The sequence below is a fragment of the Gobio gobio genome, assembly GCF_949357685.1.
Source record: "Gobio gobio genome assembly, chromosome: 24".
NCBI lineage: Eukaryota > Metazoa > Chordata > Actinopteri > Cypriniformes > Gobionidae > Gobio > Gobio gobio.
The window spans coordinates 27,244,135-27,270,727 of record NC_137120.1 but is presented as its reverse complement, the minus strand read 5'-3'; the positions used below and the strand labels follow the sequence as shown (position 1 = coordinate 27,270,727).

General features: G+C 40.9%; 1 protein-coding gene across 2 annotated transcripts in view; it reads right to left on the bottom strand.

Annotated features, from left to right (window-relative positions):
* Positions 1-3,973: 3,973 nt before the first annotated feature.
* Positions 3,974-26,593, bottom strand: part of LOC307121082 (complement C3-like) — a 54,792-nt gene continuing 32,172 nt past the window's right edge. Inside the window, exons 26-42 of one of the 2 annotated variants that reach the window (XM_079808493.1) lie at positions 25,720-25,879; positions 25,498-25,608; positions 23,264-23,408; positions 23,014-23,177; positions 22,768-22,923; positions 21,953-22,012; positions 21,760-21,850; positions 20,823-20,874; positions 20,567-20,654; positions 19,907-19,996; positions 19,713-19,818; positions 10,413-10,502; positions 10,240-10,323; positions 10,081-10,161; positions 9,396-9,543; positions 9,186-9,319; positions 3,974-7,971 (exon numbers count right to left, since the gene is read on the bottom strand). In XM_079808493.1, the coding sequence (XP_079664619.1) occupies positions 7,895-7,971; positions 9,186-9,319; positions 9,396-9,543; positions 10,081-10,161; positions 10,240-10,323; positions 10,413-10,502; positions 19,713-19,818; positions 19,907-19,996; positions 20,567-20,654; positions 20,823-20,874; positions 21,760-21,850; positions 21,953-22,012; positions 22,768-22,923; positions 23,014-23,177; positions 23,264-23,408; positions 25,498-25,608; positions 25,720-25,879 (1,837 nt within the window). In that variant the 3' untranslated portion in view covers positions 3,974-7,894. Of the gene's footprint in view, positions 7,972-8,042; positions 9,320-9,395; positions 9,544-10,080; positions 10,162-10,239; positions 10,324-10,412; positions 10,503-19,712; positions 19,819-19,906; positions 19,997-20,566; positions 20,655-20,822; positions 20,875-21,759; positions 21,851-21,952; positions 22,013-22,767; positions 22,924-23,013; positions 23,178-23,263; positions 23,409-25,497; positions 25,609-25,719; positions 25,880-26,593 lie in introns of those variants that run through there. The other variant, XM_079808494.1, reaches the window with a different exon arrangement.

The window sequence follows — 26,593 nt, the reverse complement described above, 5'->3', positions numbered from 1 at the left end:
AATCAATTCTAAATGTAGCGCAGCTTTTGCGGCTTCATGTCATGCCCATAGTTGCCCATAAATAGTCCGTGAATCGCCCACAAGTTAATATTCATCGATTGCGAAATCATGGCAAATACAGAGAGGAAATCAAAAAAACGTAACTTCACTCAATGTGAAGTAGAAATTATCGTTGGCGAGGTGGAAAAGAGGAGAAAAATATTTTTTGGAGGGCACAGTGTGGGCATTACTAATGCCAAAAAGGCACTTGAGGTGCAAAAGGTTGCAGACGCCGTAAATGCTGTAGCCTCACAACCTTGGACCGTGGCCAAAAAAAAAAAAAAGAAATGGTCGGACATCAAAGTCGAGGCAAAAAAGCTTCTAGCGCTCCATCGCCAGAGTGTGTCTGCCACGGGTGGGGGAACCAGGACACCGGAGCTGACCCCTATGAGAGACTGGCGGCAATTATTGGGGAATCCCTGTTAATCCCTATCCCTATTATATACGTGGAAATGGGAAATAAATTAGTGCAAATGTAATTTCTTGCAGCTTTCTGAATGGTTGAGACATACGTCATATGTTATTTTATCAAAAATAAAACAAACTAAAGGCATTTGCATGAATACCATGATTCCGTAGCTGATGAAGAAATTTTTACTATGAAAACAACTTTCCCCAGTGGACAATTAATACATCTATCTATCTATTTATCTATATATCTCCCTAATTATCTATCTATCTGTCTATCTAATTGCATCTATATCTGCTCCGTCAGACGGACACATTGACGAGAATATCAGTTTTGTACATTATTTCGTTCTGTTTACCATATTATTTATGAGGATGAATTGCATAACATGCCAATATTGTTGCAGAACATATTTCACTTTTCTTTTTTTTTGGCATTTCTGTTGTAATTTTCGTTTGATATTGTTTGTTTTACACTGCAGATCGATCAAACGGGTGTTTGTGTAGGCTGTTAATTGTAATACTTGCTTTGTGAAGTCTTCAAGTTATTTATGAGAGGCAGTATTGCCATTTCTTTCGGTCTACAGTTTCACACACTTTCACGTGTTTCTTCCATCTGCCGACGGTGTCGCCATTTCTCATTTCACCCGTTTTTGTGCGTACGCCTGGGTCAGAGCTTGCGTGAAGGACCGCACATTTTCCCGTCAAGTTTGCTTTTTATAAATACCAATTATTGCGTAGAGAGTGGCGTACGCCTTCTTTTGTGCGTACGCAACGTTTATAAATGAGGCCCCAGCACTCTTTAAAGTATCATCCAGCACATCCCAAAGACTTTCAATTAATTTAGGTCTGGGCTCAGAGGTGCCAATTCATGTGTTAAAATGATTCTTCATGCTCCGTCTCAACCATTCATTCAGGATTTGAGCCTGTTGAATCTTGACATTGTCACCCTGAACAATTATATTTTTTGGTTGGGCAGTATACATATACTGTATGTGTTGCCCCCTTGGACAATAACAACGACAGCTTTTCTTTTCTGTAGATTTATTTGCCCCGGTTGTTTTTCTCTTTTGTTTTCTGTGACAGATTCTGGGGCTGAAAGTTTTAACATGAACAACAACATGTGTTAACTGGGCTTCTTCTTTTCCCTTTTTACCCACTACTCTTTTCTTCTCACAGCGCCCCCAACAGTATACATCATTTCTGGGACTTTCAATATTTATCCTCTACATTATATTAGTGCAAAATATCTACAATAAACAAAGACATGAAACAAATTAAATAATTATTCGAGGTCCTTACACCCTCCCCCACTTACAAAACATTTTTAATTTACTATCTCTGGGTATATACTGAAAATGTAAGTTCCAATTACAGTGTAATGTACATGCTTTTTCCCAGCTTAACAATATAGTTTACTTCCATACAACTGTGACATAATAACAATGATCTAAACTTTTAGATTTGTTGAATGTTGAGAGATGTCTTGTCTTTAGGCTCGCTGGTGGGCCCCCCAGAACATCCTGCAATGACAAGTGGACACAACCACCTACACCTCCACAATGTATTAACACATTTCAAATGTCACCTAAGTACTGCATTAATCTCTTAGTGTTTCATCCAGCCTATCAAATATACCTTTAGCTGACCAAACTATAACTCTGCTTTAGAGCATTATTACGACTGTAAACTTGCAAAACCCTTAACTGTTTATAACTCACTTAACAAAATTATTACTTTGAACATTACTTTTTCAACTCTCACTAGTGTTACTTAGTATGAAGGATACAGATTCAGGTGATCGATGCTCAGCTGGGATTGTACACAGCAGGTTCTCACGTCAGCATTTCCACCACAAACAGTTCACTGGTCGACGCGTGGGCTCACCCAGGGTGTCGTATGTGTATAGATTCCTAGGTTGCCTGGTTCTGGCAGAAGTTCTCCTGATAGGTTCCGATGCCACATCACTATCTTCATGCTCAGCTTCTCCATCGAATCTTTCCTCCAGCTCCTGCTCCCCTTGAAGATCTCCCAGCACTTCTTCATCTGACTTATCTGAGTCAGGTATGTTTACAGATTCGTCAATGATTTCTTCAATGTCAGTTTCCTTTTCAGGTTTCCTGTTTCTCTCCTCTCTTCCAGGGTGAAATTCTGCTGCACATGGATCCAGATATGTTCCTGCTCCCTGCATTGGAACCCACAAGTCAACCTCCTCATCGCTGGAACTGTCGGTGCTTTCATGGTGAGTATTTTGTCGTGGTTGTGCTCCCTGTTTTGACCTGTTCCTCTGACATCCTTTTCTTTCCAGACGAACATCAGGTGTCCTCTGCTCATCAACCAGGTAAGGACAAGGCAATAGAAGGTTCCGGTGCAGCACTCTTTCCCTTCCAGTCACATCCAACGGTCCAACTACATACACCGGGCGATTTCCTCTCCTTTCTTTCACCACATACGTTTGCTTTTCCCAGAACGCTCGCAGTTTTCCTGGGCCACCTCTTTCTGACAGGTTCCTCACCAACACGTGATCCCCTGGCTCCATGACAGAACTCCATGCCTTCCGATTGTAATTTCTTTGCCCCCTTGCAGCAGCCTTCTTCATGTTCTTTTTCGCAATCGTGTATGCTTCTTGCATAGACCTTTTCCACTTTTCAGCGTAATCGGTGTGAGACTGACTGTTCTTTACTTGCTTTGTGGGGAGCACCAGATCAATTGGAAGAACTGGCTCTCGACCAAAAAGGAGAAAGAATGGAGAAAATCCGGTTGACTCGTGCACAGTAGAATTATAGGCGTGGACAACTTTGTTCAGGTGTTCTGCCCAATTCGACTTCTCTGTTTCCTCTAGGGTCCTCAACATCCCCAACAATGTCCTATTAAACCTCTATGCCGGGTTAGCTTGGGGATGGTAGGGAGTTGTACGTGAATGCCTAATCCCACAGTAACTCTGTAGCTTTTGGAACAGGCTGTTCTCAAACTCCCTCCCCTGGTCATGGTGGATCTTTCCAGGATAACCAAAGCGCATGATGAAATCTTCAAAGATTTTCCGGGCTGCTGTCTTTCCAGACTTGTTTTTGGTGGCGTAAGCCTGAGCAAACTTTGAAAAATGGTCAATGACCACGAGGATATACTCTGCGCCCCCTCTGCTTTTCTCCAGGTGCAGGTAATCAATCGAAATCATCTCAAATGGAGCTGTTGTCTCAATGCTCTGGATTGGAGTTCTGGTGATCCGGTTTGGTTTCTTTTGTCTTAGGCATCGACACACTCTCGTGACATAATGCTCCATCTCTTCTCTCATTTTCGGCCAGAAGAAACGTGCACGAGCTGCTGCCACCATACGATCGGCACCTAGGTGGGCCATGTCTTCATGTAAGTACTTGTATATCATGCTTTTCAAGTTTTCTGGGATAACTAACTGAGTTCTGGTCATTATTTTTCTTTGCAGGATACCTTCCTCATTAATCTGCAGGCGATGCCATTCTCGTAAGAGTCGTCTCACAGCTTCCGGTTCCCTCAATTTTTCTTTGTGTTTGAGATTGATTTGTTTCTGTTTCAGATCAAGTACTCGGCTGATGACTGGATCACTCAGCTGGGCACTCCTTATATCCTGCGGTGTTAGCCGTTGACAGGTCTCTGATCCACCCTTCAGCTCCTCTGGTAAGACATCTATGTTGCAAGTGATTGCAGATATCCAGTCCACTTCCTCACGTCATTGTGCTTTTAGGACTTCCCCAATTGATCCCAGCACTTCTGGCTCACATTCCTGAGTACACTCTCTGACTGTGACTTCAATGGGCACTGATCTCCGTGATAAGAAGTCTCCATCTCGATTTGCCGTTCCTGGTCTATATTTCAAAGTGAAACGGTAGTCTGCCAGCTCAGAAACCCACCGTTGCCCCGCTGCATTGAGCTTTGCCGTTTTCATGACATATGTCAACGGGTTATTATCACTGTAGACAGTGAAATGTGGCGCATGAAACAGGAAATCCCGGAAACGCTCTGTGATCGCCCATTTGAGTTCGAGGAACTCCAACTTCCCAGAATGCAGCTTGTAGTTCCTTTCGGCAGGGGTCAGAGTCCGAGACCCATAACCAACTACTCGGAGTTTGCCTCCCTGACGTTGGTACAGTACGGCTCCTAGCCCTTCTTCTGATGCATCAACATGAAGGACAAATGGCTTTTCAAAGTCTGGGTATGCCATTATGGGTGGGTTTGACAACTCCGCGATCAGTTTCTCCAGTGCTTCCTGATGTCGCCCTGTCCACTCTACTGGCTGTGATGGAGGTGCTTGCGAGGATGAGTTCCCTCTTTTTCCTGAGCCTTTCGTCTTGCACATGCTGGGCTTTGTCAGCAGTTCATATAGAGGCTTGGCTATTCTGGCAAAGTCAGAAATGTATGATCTGTAGTAACCAAGGAAACACATGAGCTTCCTCACCTCACGAACAGTGCTAGGTGTTTCCGACTTTAGTGCTTGCACAGCCTCTTTTTCTTTGGGGTTCATGGGTACCCCTGTTCAGAGATGATGCGGCCCACATAGCAGACTTCTCGCTTAAAAAAGTCACATTTCCTTGGCCTTAGCTTGATACCACACTGCTCCTGTCGCTGTAGCACTTTCTTCAAGTCCTCTAGGTGCTGTTCGAAGTCCTTGCTGAAGACTAACACGTCGTCAAGATAGGGAACACCGATATCATCCCTTAACTCTCCTAGACACTCTTCCATGTACCTCTGAAAGCGGCAGGTGCATTTGTGAGGCCAAAAGGTATCCGTACCCACTCGTAGAGCCCCCAAGGTGTTATGAATGCCATGTATGCCCTACTGTCTTTACCAATGAAGCCCTGATGATAGGCTTTACCCTGGTCCAGCACAGTGAACCAGGAGTTCCCCCCGAGATTTTCTAGGATCTCTTGGATTCGTGGGATAGGATGCCTGTCAGGATATGTCTTCTCGTTGAGCAGCCGGTAGTCCACACATAGACGCAAGCTCCCATCCTTCTTTCTCACGCACACTACCGGCGAGGAATAGGAGGATGTCGACTTTTGGATCCACCCCTGACTCAGCAAGTTCTGTATGTGGGTCTTCACCTCTTGGTACAGGGGTCGTGGTATTGCATTGTACGTCTTTTGGACAGGGATGTTGTCTTTCAAACGAATGTCCATTGTAAGATCCTGAATACATCCAGTATCCCAGTCATCCTTAGCAAACACTCCACTATTCTCTCTCAACAGCTGTCTCACACGCTCCTGTTGTTCCCCCGGTAAGTGACTGAGGTCCACTGGAGGGTCCCATCCTTCACTCTCCTGAACCCTGAGCGGAGTCTCTGGAGTTGAATCATTGTCACATTGCGATACCTGAAATTGGGATTCAGACGGAGGCGGTGGTTTCACTTCCAGCTGATGGATGGCTTTTGCTTTCCTAGGGCTAACTTCCAGAGATGAACTCAGTGTGTTCACAAGAAAACTCAAAGGAATCTGCTGGGCTGCGTTAGCTTGGACCAATTCCTCAATCACATTAAAGCCGATTATGGGTTTCTCCAATTCACTGGATGCAATGAGAATTGGTGCCAGCAGGTGTGTGCCCCCTCCTTCAATCTCAGTGTTTCCAGACAGACAAAACTCCACTTCCATCCAGCCTTCATATGGTATGCTCGTCCCATTCGCCGCTGTCAGGTTGAGTTCTCCCTCTTCAAGTAGCTCTCTCACTGGTCTCACCTCTGTGTCAGGGAGATGTCTTTTCTTCCACTCCGAGCCCACGATTGAAACCTGTGACCCCGTGTCCCAAAGCACTGATGTATTAACACCTCCAAGAGAGCACTGCACCAAGCATCTGCGTCCCACCAAACTGGCTGTTTTCTCCTGTTTGTTTGACCATGGTGCTTCAGATAAGCAAGCTCTTGGTAAGCTTTCAATGATGTCTGATGTAATCTCAATCTTACTTGACGTTACATTGGTTACAGTTCGTTTCCGACAACCCGCTGCCCAGTGCTCACTGCTGCCACACTTGTAGCAGTGTTCACATCTTCCCTCTGGGTTAGACTGCTCACATTGGGTACAGCGCCTGGTGCTTGCTCGAACAGGTGGAAATTGATTTCGAGTGAATCTCTGGTTACTGTTTCTGATTGTCTGAGGCCGTGATGTTTGAGCAAGGCTCGCTACTTGAGACGTAAGGCTCTGGATTGCTTCACAAATCACTTTGTCTCGTGCATCAAGCTTTTCCATCAGGTTGTTAGGCTTTGGAGCTTTCTCTTTTTTTATAATGACACCTTTATCTTGTTCAGCATGTGCCTGTTCATCCTCCATAACTGTGGCCACCTTGGCTATTTTTGGTCGAGTGGTTGAGAACTTTGATTTTCGTTCAAGCTCCAGACTATATGACATGTTCATTTTCTCCAAAAGCACTTCATCTTCTACGCATGGGTTTTCCAGGTAGGGTTTTAGATCTGTGCGTATGCTGTCATCATGAAGGCCAGTCATAACTGTCTGCAAAAACTGATTCTGGATTAGTTCATAATTATATCTTAATCCTGTCTTTACATTTTCAGATGCTGACAAAACCCTCTGTCTGAGATCCATGGCTCGAACTAAGAACTGGATAGGCGTTTCTTTGGGTTCTTGAACTGCACGTGTGAGTGAGTGATACAATTCAGTTGGATCCTTTTCTATAAAATGTGCTCTGAGAATTTGTTTAAGGACAGGCAATGTTAAGTTTGTTCTACTCTCCAGATAACTTCTCAAATTGACACCTGGGATGATGGCTTGAATGACTGCCTCAACAATTTCTCCCTCATCATAACCCCTTTTGAATGCCCTGTGAAGTCCAGGCTGTCCAGGCTGGTAAAGTTTAATTTGTCTCTCTGGCCAGGTTCACCAATTTGTCCAATTATTTTTAGTTCTTTTTTGTACACTGGATGCACTAGTGTGACATTTTCTCCTGAAACTGATGAATTTGGCATTTTTCCGGTCTGTTCTGGCACGTACTGATTCTGTTGCAGTGATTATCACAGGCTTTTCTGATGCAATTCCACTAACGCCCACAGAGTGGTCCTCCAGGTCAACTTTTCGCTGCCCCTCGTTGGTTTCTTCATCTCCTGCACTGGATGATCTCTCGGTTTTCTCTTCGTCAACATTTATCAAACTGTCAATTTTTCCCTTTGTATCTAATAACATAGTCCTTCATCTTCAAGTGAAACAACATCATCTCCCTCTAAATACTGCAGAATACGTCTTCTCAGCGCACGAGGCGTGTGTGTCTCATCCTCCCTCACATTTAGCATTAACATTTCACACAAATCTCTCAGTTGCGAAGCAGATAACTCGAGTAATTTACCCTCTATTTCATCCAGTGTAGCTTCCCACACAGGAAACATTATGGCCACTCAATGAACAGATTAACTCACGTTTGCAGTTGTTTTTCCGCCGTTTCAAAGCCCACTCTCTCCGTGATTCGCGGCTCGTTCTCAGCTCGCACTGCACTCGCGGCTCGTTTCATCACTCACTCGCCACTCCGCACTTGCTGCTCTCTTCCTCCCGAAATCTGTCACAACCGAGCAGAAACACCAATTTTATGTTGCCCCCTTGGACAATAACAACGACAGCTTTTCTTTTCTGTAGATTTATTTGCCCCGGTTGTTTTTCTCTTTTGTTTTCTGTGACAGATTCTGGGGCTGAAAGTTTTAACATGAACAACAACATGTGTTAACTGGGCTTCTTCTTTTCCCTTTTTACCCACTACTCTTTTCTTTTCACAGCGCCCCCAACAGTATACATCATTTCTGGGACTTTCAATATTTATCCTCTACATTATATTAGTGCAAAATATCTACAATAAACAAAGACATGAAACAAATTAAATAATTATTCGAGGTCCTTACATATGTATAGTTCACTGATGTAAAGCGTATCTGGTGATCTTTTTATATGAGAAGCTTTGGACTCTGAGCACGTATGTACCTCTCAGATCTCTAAGATCAGAGAATCCACAAGAGCTTAAGTGCAGTAATGATGGTATGAGTGTGTTTATGTCAAGTGTGAGCGCTGAGAGTGCATGCCTGTGCTTGTGAGTGTCAGATGGAATGGATTACAGTAACAGCCTGTTTCAATAGTAGGAAAATACTATTAAGTGTCTCCGTCACACTGAAGAAGAGTGGAGGGATTCTAATGGTAACTGTTGATCATGTTAGGTACACATGTGGGTTAAAGACCACACTAAATTAGGTCTGATTTTTAATACCAGACAAGAAGCAGTCTTATATGTAATGTGAAACACTCTATCACTGAAATCACTAATATTTATATATCTATCTTTTCTTCTTTTTGAAAAAGGGTTTCAAAGTGCAAGTTTTTGAAAACAATACCGTTATCATCTCTGTGTAAAGTACAAAAAAACTAATTTGTGACAACGGTGACCTCATACGTATCACGTGTTCAGTCTATAGGCACGTATTATAGCGTTTCTTTAAAAAAAGACATTTAACATAGCACAATTTTGTAACACTTTTATCAATGATATACAGTATGATATGACCTCAGGGCATTAGTTTGTTTTTGCCAACATTCTGGTACAGATTAAGCATTAAATGAATATTTCAGTCTCTCTATTTTTACTTTCTATAATTACTTAGTAATTAATTGTGAAATTAACTAGCAATAACTGAGTTTCTACGCCACTTTTTTTTTCTGTGGACTGAAACCAATAACTATGACAATTCATTAGTATGTTCAAAGAATAGCATTTGTCTCAAGACTGACAGCCGCTTTCTGTCAGTGCCGTTGCGAAGCTCTTCAGTTCGTCACATTTCAGCTGCAGAGCAGATCCAGCACCGCATTCAAACTCGGCCGGCCAGCGCTCGACCCACGTGTCTTTACCCAGCGTATACACATACCTGAGAGGGAAAACATGAGCGAATGGTGAAATATAGACCCTAACATGTACATTTCCAGCGCTATTATGCTACTCACCTGTTGGTCGTGCTTCCTGCTTTCCAGACATCAGCAATCGGCCCAATGATCAGATAGTCCTGACCCTCTCTCAAACCAAGCCCTGTCCTACAGCTCGCATGAGAGAGGAACATTCTTCTTTCCTTCTCGTTCAGACCTTCCTCTGTCCCTACACAAACAGAAATGTATGGAGGTACATGGCAGGTTAGATAACATACTACACCCTGTCATCATTTACTCATCAAGTTGTTCCAAACCTGTATGTTTTTTTGTTCTGCTGAAAACGAAGGAAGATATTTGTATGAATGTTGGTAACCAAACAGATCTCGGGCCCCATTGACTGCCATAGAAGGGGAAAAAATACTATGGTAGTCAAAGGTCAATTTTAAACCTTCTCTATTGTGTAATGTTGCTGTTGAGCTTGAAAAAGGTCTGCAAAGTGCGCACCGTTTCTGAACTCCCTGAAACGCCTGTGTTTTCCAAACACAAAACTGTTCCAATTGACCAATCAGAGAACACTGTGCTTTTCGAAAGGAGGGGCATTATAGATACAGGAACTAAACAGAGCATTACTGACAGACCGGGAACAATGTCAAATATGTGGGGGAAAAGTGTTTTTTAAGTATGAAATACCTTTCTAGTAGACCCCAAAAACAAAATCAAGACTTTGCATAATTGGTCCCCTTTAAAAGTGTAGTAGACGTACCCTCTTTGATAACCTGCACAATCTCCATCTCATACTGGTCATAGTGACTCTTGCTGGCGCTGATCAGTTTGACTCTGTAGGCTGAAGAAAAGACACATTTATTGAGAAGATGGTGACATCATGATGTATTCCCACCAAAAAGACAGAAGAAACATTCACCATGATGTAATCCATTGCACACAGCAGTCTTTCTCTGTTCTTTCCCAAAAGACAAGGAGTCTTCTTTCATTACACAACAGTCACCTATGAAAGAAAGTTTTCTGGTTTACTTTATAACTGGTTAAAGGTATGAAGTTGATTGAAAACACAAAAGATAGTCCTTCTGAACTGACCCAGTGAGCAGCGGCACACGCCGTCTTTGCAGATCTGATCGAGCTGCTGTTGGTCTTCAGGAGGCGAGTAGAATCTGCTACAACGCTTATCTGACAGAACAAAGACCGTAATCATTATCACAACATTAGTTAGCATTGTATGGAGCCTTGTGCAGGACATGCAAGGAAAAAAATATTGTGACCACGATTTAACTAAATTAAAATGAGGGAATGAATTGGTACAATGTGGCCATGATTTACTAAAATCCAAGCTTTGGGGGTGTTGATGGAAGTGATCCGGACAAAGTCTTTGACTAAAATTCAAATTTCTCAGCTTTTTGTTAGAATAAGCTAGAATAAAATGTGTTGTTGTTGTTGTTTAAAGAAAAGACTGTTCTTTCTTTTGATATATTGCATGTTCAGATATTCATTCAACAAATTATTCTCAGGGTTGTGAAAGTTTTGTGAAAATTATCAAAAAATTATGGTGCTGACTGGCAGCTTTTTGAAAATGTCTTGATGCTAAGTAAAAAAAACGAAGAGAAAACGAGCAGTATTTATGCTATTATTTTACCTCTTATCAGATGAACATGATCATCTCTGAGCTCCGCCATAACTTCCGCTAAGTGAGGTCAAAATACGAGCGTGGTCAAAGATGTATACTTAGATACCTCATTAGCGCTTGCACGGATCAATAGGCATCTACAATCGATATATCTATGACCACGCTCGTATTTTGACCTCACTTAGCGGAAGTTATGGCTGAGCTCAGATGATCACGTTCGTCTGATAAGAGGTAAAATAATAGCATACTGCTCGGTTTCTCGCAGAAACTGATCGTTTCGCTAGATAAGACCCTTATTCATCGTCTGGTATCGTTTAAAGCCCTTTGAAGCTGTACTGAAACTTCATTTGGACCTTGAACCGTTTGGAGCCCATTGAAGTCCATTATATGGAGAAAAATCCTGGAATGTTTTCATCAAAAATCTTAATTTCTTTTCGACTGCAGAAAGAAAGACATGGACATCTTGGATGACATGGGGGTGAGTAAATTATCAGCAAAAGTTTATTTAAAAGTGAACTAATCCTTTAATGAATAAACAACACCCATAATGATCATTTTATGGTGCCAGGTGAGGGTACAAATAACATGCTAGTGACATAAATAAGGTGGGCTAGACAGCCCAAGCTTAAAGAGGGGTAGAGGGCCTAGCACAAGGCTACGAAGAGCCCACACCCAGGACAGAATGAACTACCGGGGTCCTGGTGACATTGAGCCGGTAGTTTCTGAAAAACATATGGGGAGAGGCCCAGCTTGCAGAGGCACATATGTCCAACAAGGAAGCCCCTTTAAACAGAGCCCAAGAGGCAGCCATACCCCTAGTGGAGTGTGCTCTGAGGCCCACTGGTGGCTGCACTCCACCTTAGATTCATATGCCAAAGATATAGCTTCCACAAAGCCAACAAGAGAGACATTGCTTGGAAATGTGTTTCGCTTTGTGTGGGGGAGCCTAAGGGATGAAAAGCTGAAAGTGTTTTGCATCACTTTCTCTATTGAATCGCTTTAATCAGCCAATCGTCTATGTCAGGATTTTGAGCCCTGCTTTTTTTCAACGTGCTAACCCCGCCTCCACACACAGACGGAACGCTCTCTGGCTGAGAGCGAGCCCCGAACGGAAGAAGTGTGAATTCATAACATACACCTTGTTAGGCGAAACATAGAAAATTCCGGTATGGAGGATAAATGCGTATGTGGCAAAAAAAGCATCTTCAGATCGGCCGATGTGAACCAATCGTTCCATTTTACTGAACGAGAGAGAACGGCATGGGTTAACATTCTGAAATTGTATTTTCTCAAATGTTGATTTAACACTCAGAATAGGACGAAGAGACCAGTCCTTCTTTGGAATTAGGAAATAACGGGAGAAAACCCTGATGGCAGTGATGCTGGGGTACCACTCGCTACGCCCCCTTCTCGATGAGAGTAGAGATCTTGTCTTTCAGAATGTAAGTGTCTTCTGTGTGAGAAAAGATAACTCCTAACATGTGAGGCTTTTCTGGCAAACTGAATTATTTAGCCTTTCATAATAGTCTGAATCATTGCATCTGTTGCATTAAAGCGATGGCAGGACCAAAGAGAGCATGGCCAGGCTCAACCCACGCTCCAGCGATGCACCACTTTTCACTATCGGGGAGGCCAGATAGATTAAGCCACAGTGCACATTCTCCTGCCACAGAGAGAGACAAAAAAAATGCCCTCTAGCTAGGACAGCTTGACAGGCATTATGGAGAACGAGGTCATTGCCAGTGACGTCTCCTTCCAGAGAACGGGCCTCCATTTATCCAGTTATTCTCCCATCTCGACCAGGAGTTCGGTCTGGTAATCGGAAAGCAGGAAGGATGCATTGAGGTTTCTTACGTTCAAGGCAGAGGCTTTATTATAGGCCTGGCGGAGGGATGCAGCCCAAGCAATCCATGGGAGGGGTGAGCGACCCACCTTGAGAGCGATTTAAGGTGCCTGGCGATAGAGGGCTCGATGGTGGGGGGTCACCCATGCCGAATGAGGTCATATCCTTAACGTCCAGGTCTCCCCAGCAATGTTTAATGTGTTTAGCACACACATGTAGGAGTGTCCATGGAGGAGTTTCCCATCATAGACGTCCCGCTCTTCGTCAGAGGCACCTCAAAAAGAGCCGGGCCACTTTGGTCGGCCCAGCTAACTGCGGGAGTCCTTGCTTACCTGGCTGATAGGACAAACACGTTCAGCGGAGGTTGATCCAAAAGATGTGTCCTCCTGCAGACACAGTGAAGTCCGCAAAAACAGGAGCTGAGTGTAAAATATTCCAGAGGTCACAAGAAGTAAATGACAACTGAGGAAAGGTAACGCGTTGTAACCACCCAAAGTTTGGTTACTGTTTTTTTGTAGTACCACTACTCTGCAGTAGGGGGCTCTATGGGTCATACTCCTTTGTATATAGCTATGTGGGAGAAGAAGTCAGGTTATGGTGTGGAGAGGGAAGTATGGTTCTTCTCTCCTAGTTCACCCAATCTGTTAAGAGTCCAGGTTGAGAAACTATTGTTTCAAGCTCAATCATGTAAGTGTTTATCTTTGTCTGATTTATGTCATCTGTGGTTATTTCTTGTGTAAGCTGTATTTAGTTTGTTGGGTTTTATGGTTGTTGTTTGTTTTGAAGCCAGCGTGCTAATGCTAGTTTGTATGTTTTGTTTGTAGAAGGACTTTTTGAGTATCATCTATTGTCCTTTTGTCAATGGGGCTCAAGATTGAAGTTCGAATAGGGACATGAATTCCAAATGGACAGGGGCATCCAAGCCAAACTGCATTCAATTGGGATTTGGAGCCATTGTGGATGGTTACTAATTGCAGCTTCACCTCTGTCATGGGACTAATATTCTATTCCTCTCCATCACTGCAAATGGAACAAATGATGCTAAGGCACAAACCATTGGATGAACTCTGAATCACAGGACAATGAAGAACTAATATTATCAGTTCTTTTTACTATTGCTACCCATCAATGACAGTCTGGTTTCTCTGTGAATCTTTGGGGTTTATATTATTGTATATTGAGTGTTTGCTGGGTGGTGTCTATACTTGTATGAGTCATCTGATATAAATTGAAAGCATTCTATTGGTGTGTTGAGGTTTATCTTTGAGCTGTTTACACTCTTTATATTCTTAAAACCAGTTTGGTCTGTGAGTCCCTCCCTCAAAATTATCTTGTAGCCTGTCTCACAAGGAGTGGATAGGGAGACGGTTACAAAATGGCGCCCGAACAGGGACCCACAGGCCATCAGGATTTTTAATTAGTGGTTTTGGTAACTTAGAGCAATCCAACCGTCATCTGCCATGGATGGGGAGGAGGCTGTATCTGGTGCAGATTTCACCTCTGATCCTTTCATTGTCAGAAGAGAACCGATGAAAGAGTTGATAAACACCTTCAGCGATCTGTACCTCGACTCTGATGAGGAAAATGAAAAAGTTATGGGTGGGGTTCTTGAGGATGATCCTCTTGTCCTTCCTCCACCACCATTAGAAATGGATGAAGAGGAAGACCACAATCCTTATTCATCAGTTACATCCCTGAATGAACGTATTGTGACATTAGAAAGTCATATGGCCGACATCAAACAGGTGGTGGGTGACCAAGTTTCTTGGGATACTTTTGACAAACAATGTAAAAAAATAGAAGATAGAATGACGTATCATGTTCAACGGGAGTGTGAGAGGGTTAAACTTCAGTTGGAAATATTAGTTAAGGATTTGGGACAGACAATGGTAGATTGTTTGAAAAGAAGAGATCGGCAATGGGAGCAAAAATTTCAAGCACAGAGAATGTCTTCATCTACCCCAAAAATACTGGAAACTAATCCACAGTCTAGTAAAACTCATTCTCCGTCTAGTAACGTGACATGTAACCTACAACCCAGCCATATTAACAACCAAACTTTAGTTCAGTATAACCCTCCTGTAAAACTTGATTTCCCCAGTTTTAGCAATACCCTTAATGATGATCCAGTGTTGTTCATCGAGAGGTGTGAGGAATACTTTGTTGTTCGACCCCTCAGTGATGACGAAATCCTGGCCTCACTCTCGGCTGTACTAAAAGGAACTGCAAAGGATTGGTGGATGGCAGAAAGGAGAAATGTGATCAACTGGAAACAGTTTAAGGAGAGATTCCTGCACTCCTTTTTAAGTGAGGACTACAAGGATGTAGCAGCTAGGAAACTGCTAGAAAGGAAGCAAGGGGCCAAGGAAAGCCTCAGAGACTTTGCATTCCAGTATCGTGCATTGTGCTTGCGATGGAAAAAGGATATGTCTGAGAGAGAAGTGGTTCAGGCAATTCTAAGAAACTGTAACCCACGGCTGGCCAGTTTGTTACGAGGAGCTGTTAAAGACGTGGGAGAATTGGTCAGGATTGGGACACAAATTGAGCGAGACTTTGATGAGTCCAAAAGGTATTGGAGTCAGGTCAATGGGGAGGAACAGAAAAAGAAAATGGCACCTGTTCAAGAACCTCAGCGGAAATTACCACAGGCTGGCAACAGATTTGTGCTACTGGACCAGAGTCCAGACCTTCATGCCTATAAGAACATCACCCTTCCCATAATTCTCAGAGACAGTTATATCATTGCCATTGTTGACACAGGAAGCACCTTTTCCCTAATTCAAGAATCTTTATGGAAACGGTTAAATCGTCATGAGGAGTGTCAACCTAGTGGAGGTCAATCGTTCCTGCTGGCCAATGGACTGAGACAGAACTCCCTGGGCAAGGTCAGTTGGAGATGTGAAGTTCAAGGACAGTGTGTGGATGTAAATTTGTATATCATGAAAGATGCTGATCTAACAATACCAGTTATTCTGGGAATTGACTTTCTGTTAGAATCCAAGATGGTTTTGGATTTCCACAAAGCCCAATATTGCATGCCTGCAATTTCTGAAACAAAAACGTTTCCTTTCCAACAACATGATGTTCAACCCTCTTCATATTTCTGTCTCGCTCTTCCGGGATCTAATTGTGATGAAGAAGCCTGTCAGCAGATTCACAGTTTAGCCCAAGGATCAGACACAGATCTCCCTACTCAAAAAGAGGTAGAGGATCTCATGTTAAGATGGCCTACTGTGTGTACCCGGCAAATTGGTCGAACCAACCGTATAAAACACTGTATCATAACTGTAGATGAGATTCCAACAAGAAAACGTGCTTACAAAGTTTCACTACCAAAGCAGCAATTCATCGAATCTCAAGTGCAAGAACTATTAGACAAAGGAATTATCCAACCATCTACTTCACCTTGGGCATCACCTGTGGTTATAGTTCAAAAGAAGGATGGGAGTTCTAGATTCTGTGAAGATTATCGAGGTCTTAACAGCAAGACGCATCTGGATGCTTATCCCATGCCTCAAATTCAGGATATCCTCGAATCTCTCCATGGAGCAACAGTTTTCAGCACCCTAGACTTGAAAAGTGGATATTGGCAGTTGGAAATGGATGCAGAAAGTATTCAAAAAACAGCCTTTGTAACATCTAATGGGCTATATGAATTTCTTTGTTTACCTTTCGGCCTGAAAAATGCAGCAGCATCCTTCCAACGGCTGATGGAACAGGTATTACATGAGGTGAAAGGAAAGTGCTGTATGGTATACATCGATGATATTGTGGTTTACTCCAAAAACATTTCAGAACATCTTCAGCATCTCCAACAAGTTTTCACTTGTCTCCATAACGCTGGTCTCACCCTCAATCTAAAGAAATGCAACCTTATCCAGAAATCACTATCATTTCTGGGACACATTGTGACACACGAAGGAGTAAAGACTGATCCATCCAAAGTCTCAGCAGTCGAATCATTTCCCATACCAAGATCCATCAAAGAAGTTCAAAGGTTCCTAGGTTTAGCTGGTTGGTATCATCGCTTCATACCCCAGTTTTCCGAAAAGGCAGCTCCATTGCATGCTCTAAAAAAAAAGAATGCCACATGGGAGTGGACTGAACAATGTCAGCAAGCATTTAACTCCATAAAACAAGATCTGGTGCAAGCTCCAATTTTGATCACCCCTGATTTCGGTAAGCCTTTCAGAGTGCAAACTGATGCAAGCGATATTGGGTTAGGAGCTGTTCTTACCCAAGAGGTGGAGGGAGAAGAACATGTTATCGCCTATGCATCCCGGTTGTTGAGAGGAGCAGAGAAAGCTTATTCTGTGCCGGAAAAGGAATGCTTGGCAGTAGTTTGGGCCGTGGAGAAATGGAGGCAGTATCTGGAAGGACAGACGTTTGAGGTAGTTACAGATCATGCAGCTCTAACATGGGCATTCCAACATCCAAAACCTTCATCACGTCTCATACGATGGACCATAAGATTGCAAGGGTTTCATTTCACAGTGAGGTATCGGAAGGGTCAGTGTAATGTTGTACCTGACGTGTTATCAAGAAGCCATAATACTCTTCAGGACACGTTACTCATTGCCACTGCAAACAAAACTATTTCCCCACCATGCAACCTACCAGCTGATCTCTCCCAAATTGCTACAGCTCAAAACAGCGATGTTGAGATTCAAGAACTACTCTCTAAAGCAGAGAAACAAAATATTTGTGACATGACCAGAGTTCATTATGTTGTGGAGAATGGGTTTCTATTTCGCAGCGTACCTGATGGTAAAAAAGGGCAAAAACTCAAATTGATCATTCCTTCGGCACTACGGCAACCCTTCCTGCAGTATGCTCATGATAACCCTCTGAGTGGACATTTGGGAAAGCTTAAAACTCTACTTAGGCTACTTGAAACTGTGTACTGGCCTAGCATCAGGGCGGATGTATGGAAGTACTGTAAAGAATGTCAAACCTGTCAAAAATACAAACCATCTATGACTAAGACATCAGGTTTGTTACAAAGTACTCCTATAGTTGAACCTGGATTTATGTTGGGAGTGGACCTTATGGGGCCTTTCCCGAAGAGCAATAAACAACACGAGTATCTTCTGGTTGTCGTTGACTATTTCACCAAGTGGGTAGAGTTATTTCCTTTGAGAACTGCCAGAGCATCTCACATTGCCAAAATCTTAATAGATGAGATCTTTACTAGATGGGGAATACCAACCTACCTTGTGTCAGATAGGGGTACTCAGTTTACCTCCCATCTCATCGACAGTGTCTGCAAACAGTGGGGGGTAATTCAAAAATTGACCACTGCCTACCATCCGCAAACAAACTTGACAGACAGAGTCAACAGAAACTTAAAAACAATGATTGCTTCCTATGTTGAGGATCAGCATCGACAGTGGGATAAATGGTTGGGCGAATTCCGGTGGCAGTCAGATGATCCTAACAGTCCAGTTTACCCTATATTGGAACGGCAGAAGGAACTAGTCAGCTTGGTGAAGGAGAATGTTGAACGAGCCCAGATTAAGCAGAAAAAATACTACGACCAACGTCACAAACCAATACAATTTCAGGTTGGCGACGTAGTGTGGATACGAACGCATCCCTTATCCAAAGCAGATGACGGTTTCATGGCAAAACTATCTCCTAAGTGGAAAGGTCCTGCTAAAATTGTAAAGAAGTTGGGTCCGGTGAATTATCAAGTCTCCCTGGTATCTGTTCCAGATATTATTGACACATATCACGTGCAACATTTGAAGCCATGTCATGGGTATGTTATTTCTTCTAATGAGGAGGGAGATATGTAACCACCCAAAGTTTGGTTACTGTTTTTTTTGTAGTACCACTACTCTGCAGTAGGGGGCTCTATGGGTCATACTCCTTTGTATATAGCTATGTGGGAGAAGAAGTCAGGTTATGGTGTGGAGAGGGAAGTATGGTTCTTCTCTCCTAGTTCACCCAATCTGTTAAGAGTCCAGGTTGAGAAACTATTGTTTTAAGCTCAATCATGTAAGTGATTATCTTTGTCTGATTTATGTCATCTGTGGTTATTTCTTGTGTAAGCTGTATTTAGTTTGTTGGGTTTTATGGTTGTTGTTTGTTTTGAAGCCAGCGTGCTAATGCTAGTTTGTATGTTTTGTTTGTAGAAGGACTTTTTGAGTATCATCTATTGTCCTTTTGTCAATGGGGCTCAAGATTGAAGTTCGAATAGGGACATGAATTCCAAATGGACAGGGGCATCCAAGCCAAACTGCATTCAATTGGGATTTGGAGCCATTGTGGATGGTTACTAATTGCAGCTTCACCTCTGTCATGGGACTAATATTCTATTCCTCTCCATCACTGCAAATGGAACAAATGATGCTAAGGCACAAACCATTGGATGAACTCTGAATCACAGGACAATGAAGAACTAATATTATCAGTTCTTTTTACTATTGCTACCCATCAATGACAGTCTGGTTTCTCTGTGAATCTTTGGGGTTTATATTATTGTATATTGAGTGTTTGCTGGGTGGTGTCTATACTTGTATGAGTCATCTGATATAAATTGAAAGCATTCTATTGGTGTGTTGAGGTTTATCTTTGAGCTGTTTACACTCTTTATATTCTTAAAACCAGTTTGGTCTGTGAGTCCCTCCCTCAAAATTATCTTGTAGCCTGTCTCACAAGGAGTGGATAGGGAGACGGTTACAGCGTACAGGTGCTTTAAGCACTTGGGTAAGGGGCAAATACTTGTCTCTAGACCTTGTTTTTTTTTTCTTCCTTCCATTACCCTGCCTTTTCGCATATTTACCTGCAAAAATGCATTCTGTGTGAATAGCAAGGTCTCCCTAATGTTTGCTAATGCATCGCTATGGAATTGATAGCATATTCGGTTGCTCAGAAAAGCATAACTTCACAAACCTTTGTTTGTACGAACCTTTGTTGTAGTACTGGTAAACTGTGACAGTGGAAGGTTGAAGGAGCCCCACTTTAAATTTCTGATGCAGTCTGAATGAGATCATATCTGTTTCAGTACTGGACACCTGTCCGGGTCAATCATACAAAGACACATATTCAACCTTCATTTACATCATGTTAAACAAGTATGAACTTTTAGAGTGGTTAAATTACCTTAAACAAGTGAATTATGAGGGATCCTCTGTCACTCAGGTTGTCCACCACTTTGAAGTTGTTAATGTAGCGGTCCACTGAATTTTCAAGCTGAAAAATCAACCCTGACATTATCACTTCTATGACCTAATGATTTGCCTTACTGCGTACCGTCTACGTAGGTAGATGCCTACATCGTTAGCATCCTAACTGTCAAGGTGGCAGATTTGAAGCACTCTTTATAATCAGAAACACTGCGAGCAACACAAATAGACTCAACTCACAATTGATTCCAATTGAGTTCAGCATTAGCATGTTGCTAAGCTAAAAGCACAATACTTTTGGCATGAAAAAAAATACAAAGCTCACAAACATGTTGGGTAGAAAAGCCCACTGGTGTGTTGAATGGAAAAAAATCCAAACATTTTTAAATCAACATCAACTTTTTCTCATGAAGATTTTTTTTAGCCATCTTGGATGTAGCTTGTCGCAATCCATTATGGGATTGTATGCTCCATAATAGATACATGTAATGCTGCTAAATTTGGCCAAAATTAGAGCTTTCATGTCTGGAGTGCACATGTGATGCCTTAAAATGCTGTCTAGGTAGGCTACAACACAGCTTACAACAGGATTAGCAGCTATCGCTAATGTAATGCCACATTATGTCGTTGGTCTTACCAACTCTAAATCTGAGTTTTCAGGCTCAAAGCCGGTGGGCAGGCCGATGTCCAGAATCACCATCCTCACTTGCTGTCCCTCCAGAGACCTTTGGGGATGCAAAGGAGAGAATTTTGGGTACCGCAATAATCTATCCTGGCAAAAAATAAGATATCTACCTATATATATATATATATATATATATATATATATATATATATATATATATATATATATAATATATATATATATATATATATATATATAAAGTGCTCACCTCACACTGATATTGAGTCTGTAGGACTTTTCTACATCCGGTGGGGTTTTTTCTGAAATGGACCAAAGAGTGATGAAAATGAAAATGCGTATGCTATGTGTACAGTGTAAAAAAAAATAAAAAAAATTAAAAGTTAGCTATGGTTTTTTACTGATTGAATATAAATTTACAGTATAAAACAAATTTTTCATTAACTGATATAATTGCAGATAACACTTTATTTTAGTGCTTATTCTTATGCTGCCTTCACATGCTTTCAGAATTATTCTAAATATGAGTTTCCTAGTTAAAAAATGGACATGTATGCTCTGAATGCTTTGCTTTGAAGTCATATTTACCACTGGGAAGCTTGTGGATAATTTTTATACCCAAGTTCCCTAGTTGGGAATACCATAAAATGTAAACATGTCGGAAGAGAGAACAATTGCTGCTGTGACTGCTATTCTTTATCAGTTTATTCACAACAGCTACATTGTCTTGCCTTGTGATTAAATTAGTGCATATTTATATGAATAACCATTTGAAGCATGTTTTATCCACAGCAAAAATAGCCTGCATTTGACGGAAATTCCAGAATTCCCAGCAAGCTATGTAGATAGTGCTGTGAATATTTATATGGTTGTCAATGAATGGGATGCTAAATATCATTTTGACTTTATTAAGATTTTCCCAACAACTAAGCAAAAATAAACCTGGTGTCCTCCATGACTCCTGTTCTTTCCGACAACAAAGCACTTGAATGCAACAAGCTCGTAATTACAACTTCAAAAGTGGGAAGTAGGACATTTCTGATAGCTCTGAGAAGAAAAGTCAGAACTGCAAGATATAAACTCGCAATTGCGAAAAAAATTATTTTGAGATGAAACGTTGCAATTACCTTTTTTTGTTTTTTATTATCTGGCGGAAATGAGCTTCCATATAAAACTAGAAAGCATACCATTAGTCTCAGCGATGGAGACGTCCAGCTGAAAGCCGTTACACGTGCTGTTCTCGTACACATTAGAAAGCTGGTGGTACACGGTTACTACCTGGGACACATAAAATGTAACAATTTAGTTACAATCTTTTCTCTATGTCTTGGTTATGTATTTTAATAATTCAGTACTTGTGGAGATATGGGCATTTAGCACCTCCAAAATTCCCTTGCCCCTCCCAGAAGCCGCCACTGTAAATTCCTGGTCAAGAGGTACCTGGAAGAGATAATGAAGGTGAGTAAGTTATTGTATTTCATCCCAGCATTCTTTTCCTATATATATATATATATATATATATATATATATATATATATATATATATATATATATATATATATATATATATATATATATATATATATATATATATATATATATATATATATATATATATATATATATATATATATATATATATATATATATATATATATATATATATACATATATGTATATATATATATATATATACATATATGGAGTTATTATACTGCTAAATGTCGAAAGAATAATGCGTGCGTGAATCTTTTCAGCTTAAGGCCGGTTACACCAGAAAAAACCAAAACCATCTTAAAGGTGTCATGAACTGGCTTTTTTTAATTTGTTATACTGTTGTCTGAGGTCAACTTATGACGTTTGCGTGGTTTTTACATTCAAAAACATCATAATGAATAATTAATAGGCTATTTTCTGCCTTGGTTTTGAGGCTTTCTTTTTCTTTGGTTTTTATGCTCGTTTATCACGCCTCTTGTGGTCTGATTGGTTGAAGGACTATCCAATTGTGGTGATAGCCAGATAACGACCATGGTGTAGTTTATTTATAGCCTACGTTTAGATTCTACGTTAGATTACACATTACATGATAGTATTTTTGTGCTACAATAATGTTCTTGTTCAACATTTGGCACTATAATAACATCACATATATCTACAAAAACATAGAGGGGAGATTGAAAGATATACTAACGCACCCGTGAAGATCGTGCCACATAAGCATCTTTGGGATTGAAGGTCCAGCGTACATCACTGCGACCGGGAACACTGAGCTGCACCATCAATTTGAGGTCGTTAGGAGGAGGTCTCTTCACGAGGTACTCAGAAACGGCCTGTAGCACTACCATAGTGGACTGATGGGAGAAAAACAGTCATTGTATGAATAACCATGTACCTTAAATACAAATATAAGACAATTAGTGAAGGTTTACACATGTTTTTACCTGAGTAGAGCCGTACCCTCCACCAATGCCACGCTTCTCGCTCAGCCATTGAAAGGGGGCGGCTGCTTCTTCCATGTGGCCACTTTTGATAAGCGCTAACAATGCGTAGCCTGTAGCTTCCAGTGAGAAGAAATGATTAGCAGAGTCTGGCCAGTGGGTATGATCTGTAGACAGAAAATAACGAAGGATGAGAGACGAAACTACAGGAAGCAATATATTTTTAAATATTTTGTTTTCAAAAGTTAAGTACCAGGTGAAGCAAATTTTAGCAACACGCTCTTGCTGCAGCCGTGGTTGGAAACTGCTAAGGCGTAGCATGCTATAGTCGCTGTGTACGGCCTCGTCAGCCGGGGGAATTGCTCTCTTATATACATTGCTGCTTTTCTGGACTTGGCCTGCATCGAATGTAGAAAATACTATTAGGACCATTAAAGATAAAGTATGTTATTAAAATAAATTTGTTCTGCTTTGCCTGGAAGTACAACATGAATCAGTGTTGTACCTTCGTCTATTTACTTATATTTGGGGTTTTTTTAGAGGCAAAGTGATGCAAACCCGCCTCCTCTTACTCACCTCATTTGATCCGGTTATAGTGCTTGTATTGTGGATCATTTTATTAATTCCTGCAGGTTTCACACTCACATTGAAAGCATGCGCACCTCTGATATATATATATAAAGTGGACCGCACAAGCCGCCTCTAAAACAGCTTGTGAGTCACAAGTACCAAAATTCAATTCAATTAAATTTACATTTATTTATTTTTTACAGAAAATGCATGCGTCTACATTACAATTTAGAGTGGTCTGTTATCAGAGGTGACAGTGTCCAAGTTATGGATTTCAGAAATGTACATTAGCCAACAATGTATTAATTTAAGGTAGAAACAATGCACTTATTGAAGTACAGAATACATGTTGTTAACAAATAATTAGTATATACAGAAAAATAAATTTGGCATTGGTGCAAATGAGTGGATTACTGCGCTTAAACAGTCCAATACACAAAAGTATGTCAAAATACATACAAAATTATGTCTTAGCGAGTTTTCAGTTAAACAGTTTGGAATGTAGATATAAGATAATGCATGTTGTGCAACAATATATTGGATCCATGAATAACTCTTAAAGTGACAGCAGCCTAATATTCCTGCTGCCGTCTGTCATCTTAATCAGAGAACAAAAGACAAAGAAAATCCCTCTCTGCTCTTGACTGAATAACCTTTTGTAACTTTAATCTTAAATTAAATAAGCTTGTTACATTTTTACAATGAAGACTATCCAGTGTTATTTTACATTTGATTACTTTAATTTCTGTAGTAGTTTCTGTCATGAATAATAACCTACTGTTAGACCCACCTGAAAAACTTAGTTGTGTTTATTTCATATCTCTCTTTATTCTATTGCATTTATTTGTGCTATTGTTTGCAATTTATTTATTTGTTCTTATTTTAATACTGACATTTTACACTGAAAAAAATTAGTTGAATTTACAATTTTTTTTTATCGAAGTGGTTGCAATCAATTTATTTTATCTCAATTTAAACAAAAACACATGCAAATCCAATAGAACCAAATAATTTTTTTTAAATTAAAATCAAAAAACTAAATTTAAATTATTAGCACAAATTAATTATGCTTAATTTAATCGGCCATAATCAGTTTTTTCAGCGTACTTTTGTTCTTTTTTTAATGAAAATAACATTACAATTATAGTTCTTAGAAAGAAAATCAGCCAAGAAAATTGCAATCAATGCATCTCTAGTTGTTGTGGGGGTTTTTTTTAATTAAAAATAAATTGTATTCAGCATACAAAAATGCTGAATAAGTGGGCGGTCACTGTTTCTGTTTTCTGCTTGGCGGAGGTCCCTTCAGAATTCAGGGGGGTGTACATTTAAAGGGATAGTTCACCCAAAAATGAAAATGCTGTCATCTACTCATCCTCAAGTTGTTCCAAACCTGTATGAGTTTTTGTTCTGCTGAACACAAAAGAAGATATTTTGAAGAATGTTTGTAACCAAGCAGATAGAGCAACCATTGACCAACATAGTAGTGGAAAAAATACTATGGTAGTCAATGGTTGCTCTATCTGCTTTGCTTTGGTGAGTAAATGATGACAGAATTTTTATTTTTGGGTGAACTATTATGACCTTTAATGGCATACTTTTTTTTTTGTGTGTGTGTGGTAAAATCTGTATGATGCTTGCAAATGTTTTCCTGAAAATGTACAAACATTCTTAATTTTTCATTTTTTAACAATGTTATTTTATTTTTAACTAAAAAAAATGTATTCATACAATAAAATGTTCTATTATATTGATTTCATATTAATAGCTATTGTCCTATAATCCTATTGCTCATAGCTATTGCCCTAATTCTTTAATTCAGCTGTCGTCCTAATTATTTAATATAGCTACTCTTTTAATAATTTAATTTAACTACTACTTAATTCAGATGTTTTTAGCCGTTTTAAAGAGTGAAGTTACCTGTATGTCGAGGTCTGGCTCTTGGCAGGTGACAGTATTTTGTGCTTCTGCCAAAGCAATGAGCACGAATGCGGTCAGAGACACTCTGGATTCAGAGCCCTGCAGGCCTCCCTGCATCACAAAACATGTGTTGGTTAGTACTGTGAGAAAGCATTCATTTAACAGTGGTCAACTTTTATAGATTATTATGAAACTAATGCAATCACTGTTATTAATTCTCACCGTCATACTGGTATCGTAGACAGGATTGTTCTCCTGAAAGGATCCATCTGGACGCTGTTTATTCTTGAGTAGGTACAGCAGAGGGCCACACAGATGCTTCTCGTTGACACTGATAAACGAGTGTGCCATGGAGAACACCTTAACTACATATGCAGTGATCCTGAAATCGACAGAACCATCTCGGTTATGCATGGTAACCCTCATTCCCTGATGGAGGGAATGGAGGCGTTTGTCAAAACGACATGTGAGATTCGCTCTTGGGAGCCCCAATCACTTCTGAGAATTTCAGAAAAGGCCAGTGAAATTGGCCTGCAGAATTTGCATGCCAAGCCACGCCCTGTACATATAAGTATATAAGCTGGCCAACATTCAAGTTTTGTTCTGAGGAACCTAAGTAGCGTCTAATGGTCTCAGGTCTCCACAGGGAGCGCTAACCACCAACTGCAGCTGTAGGGCCTCTTCTGATTATTTTAAGGTAACAAGCCTAACTTAAAAAAAATGTATAGCCGCGTGCACCTGGTTGTTACCGTTAAGAAGCGTTTTCTTTCCCAGAGGGACAGGAACGCTACACAACTCCACCAGAGGGGGAGGCTACCTATCCCACTATGACCGGAGACAGAGGCAGGCCATCAGGGCAACCACTACATACGAAGCACCAGCCCGATTACAGGGGTTGATCTACCAGAAAGATACTAAAATGATGAAGGGGTGGCCTAGAGATCATCCTTCCTGGGGAACTGAACTAGACCTAAGAGTGTACGTTATCACCTTGGAGAGAGGAAAGGCAGTAATGCAATCACTACACCCAGCCAGTTCATCGAGACTTACCTGATATTATAGAAAACTCAAGACGAAACTGGTTCCATTAGGAGAT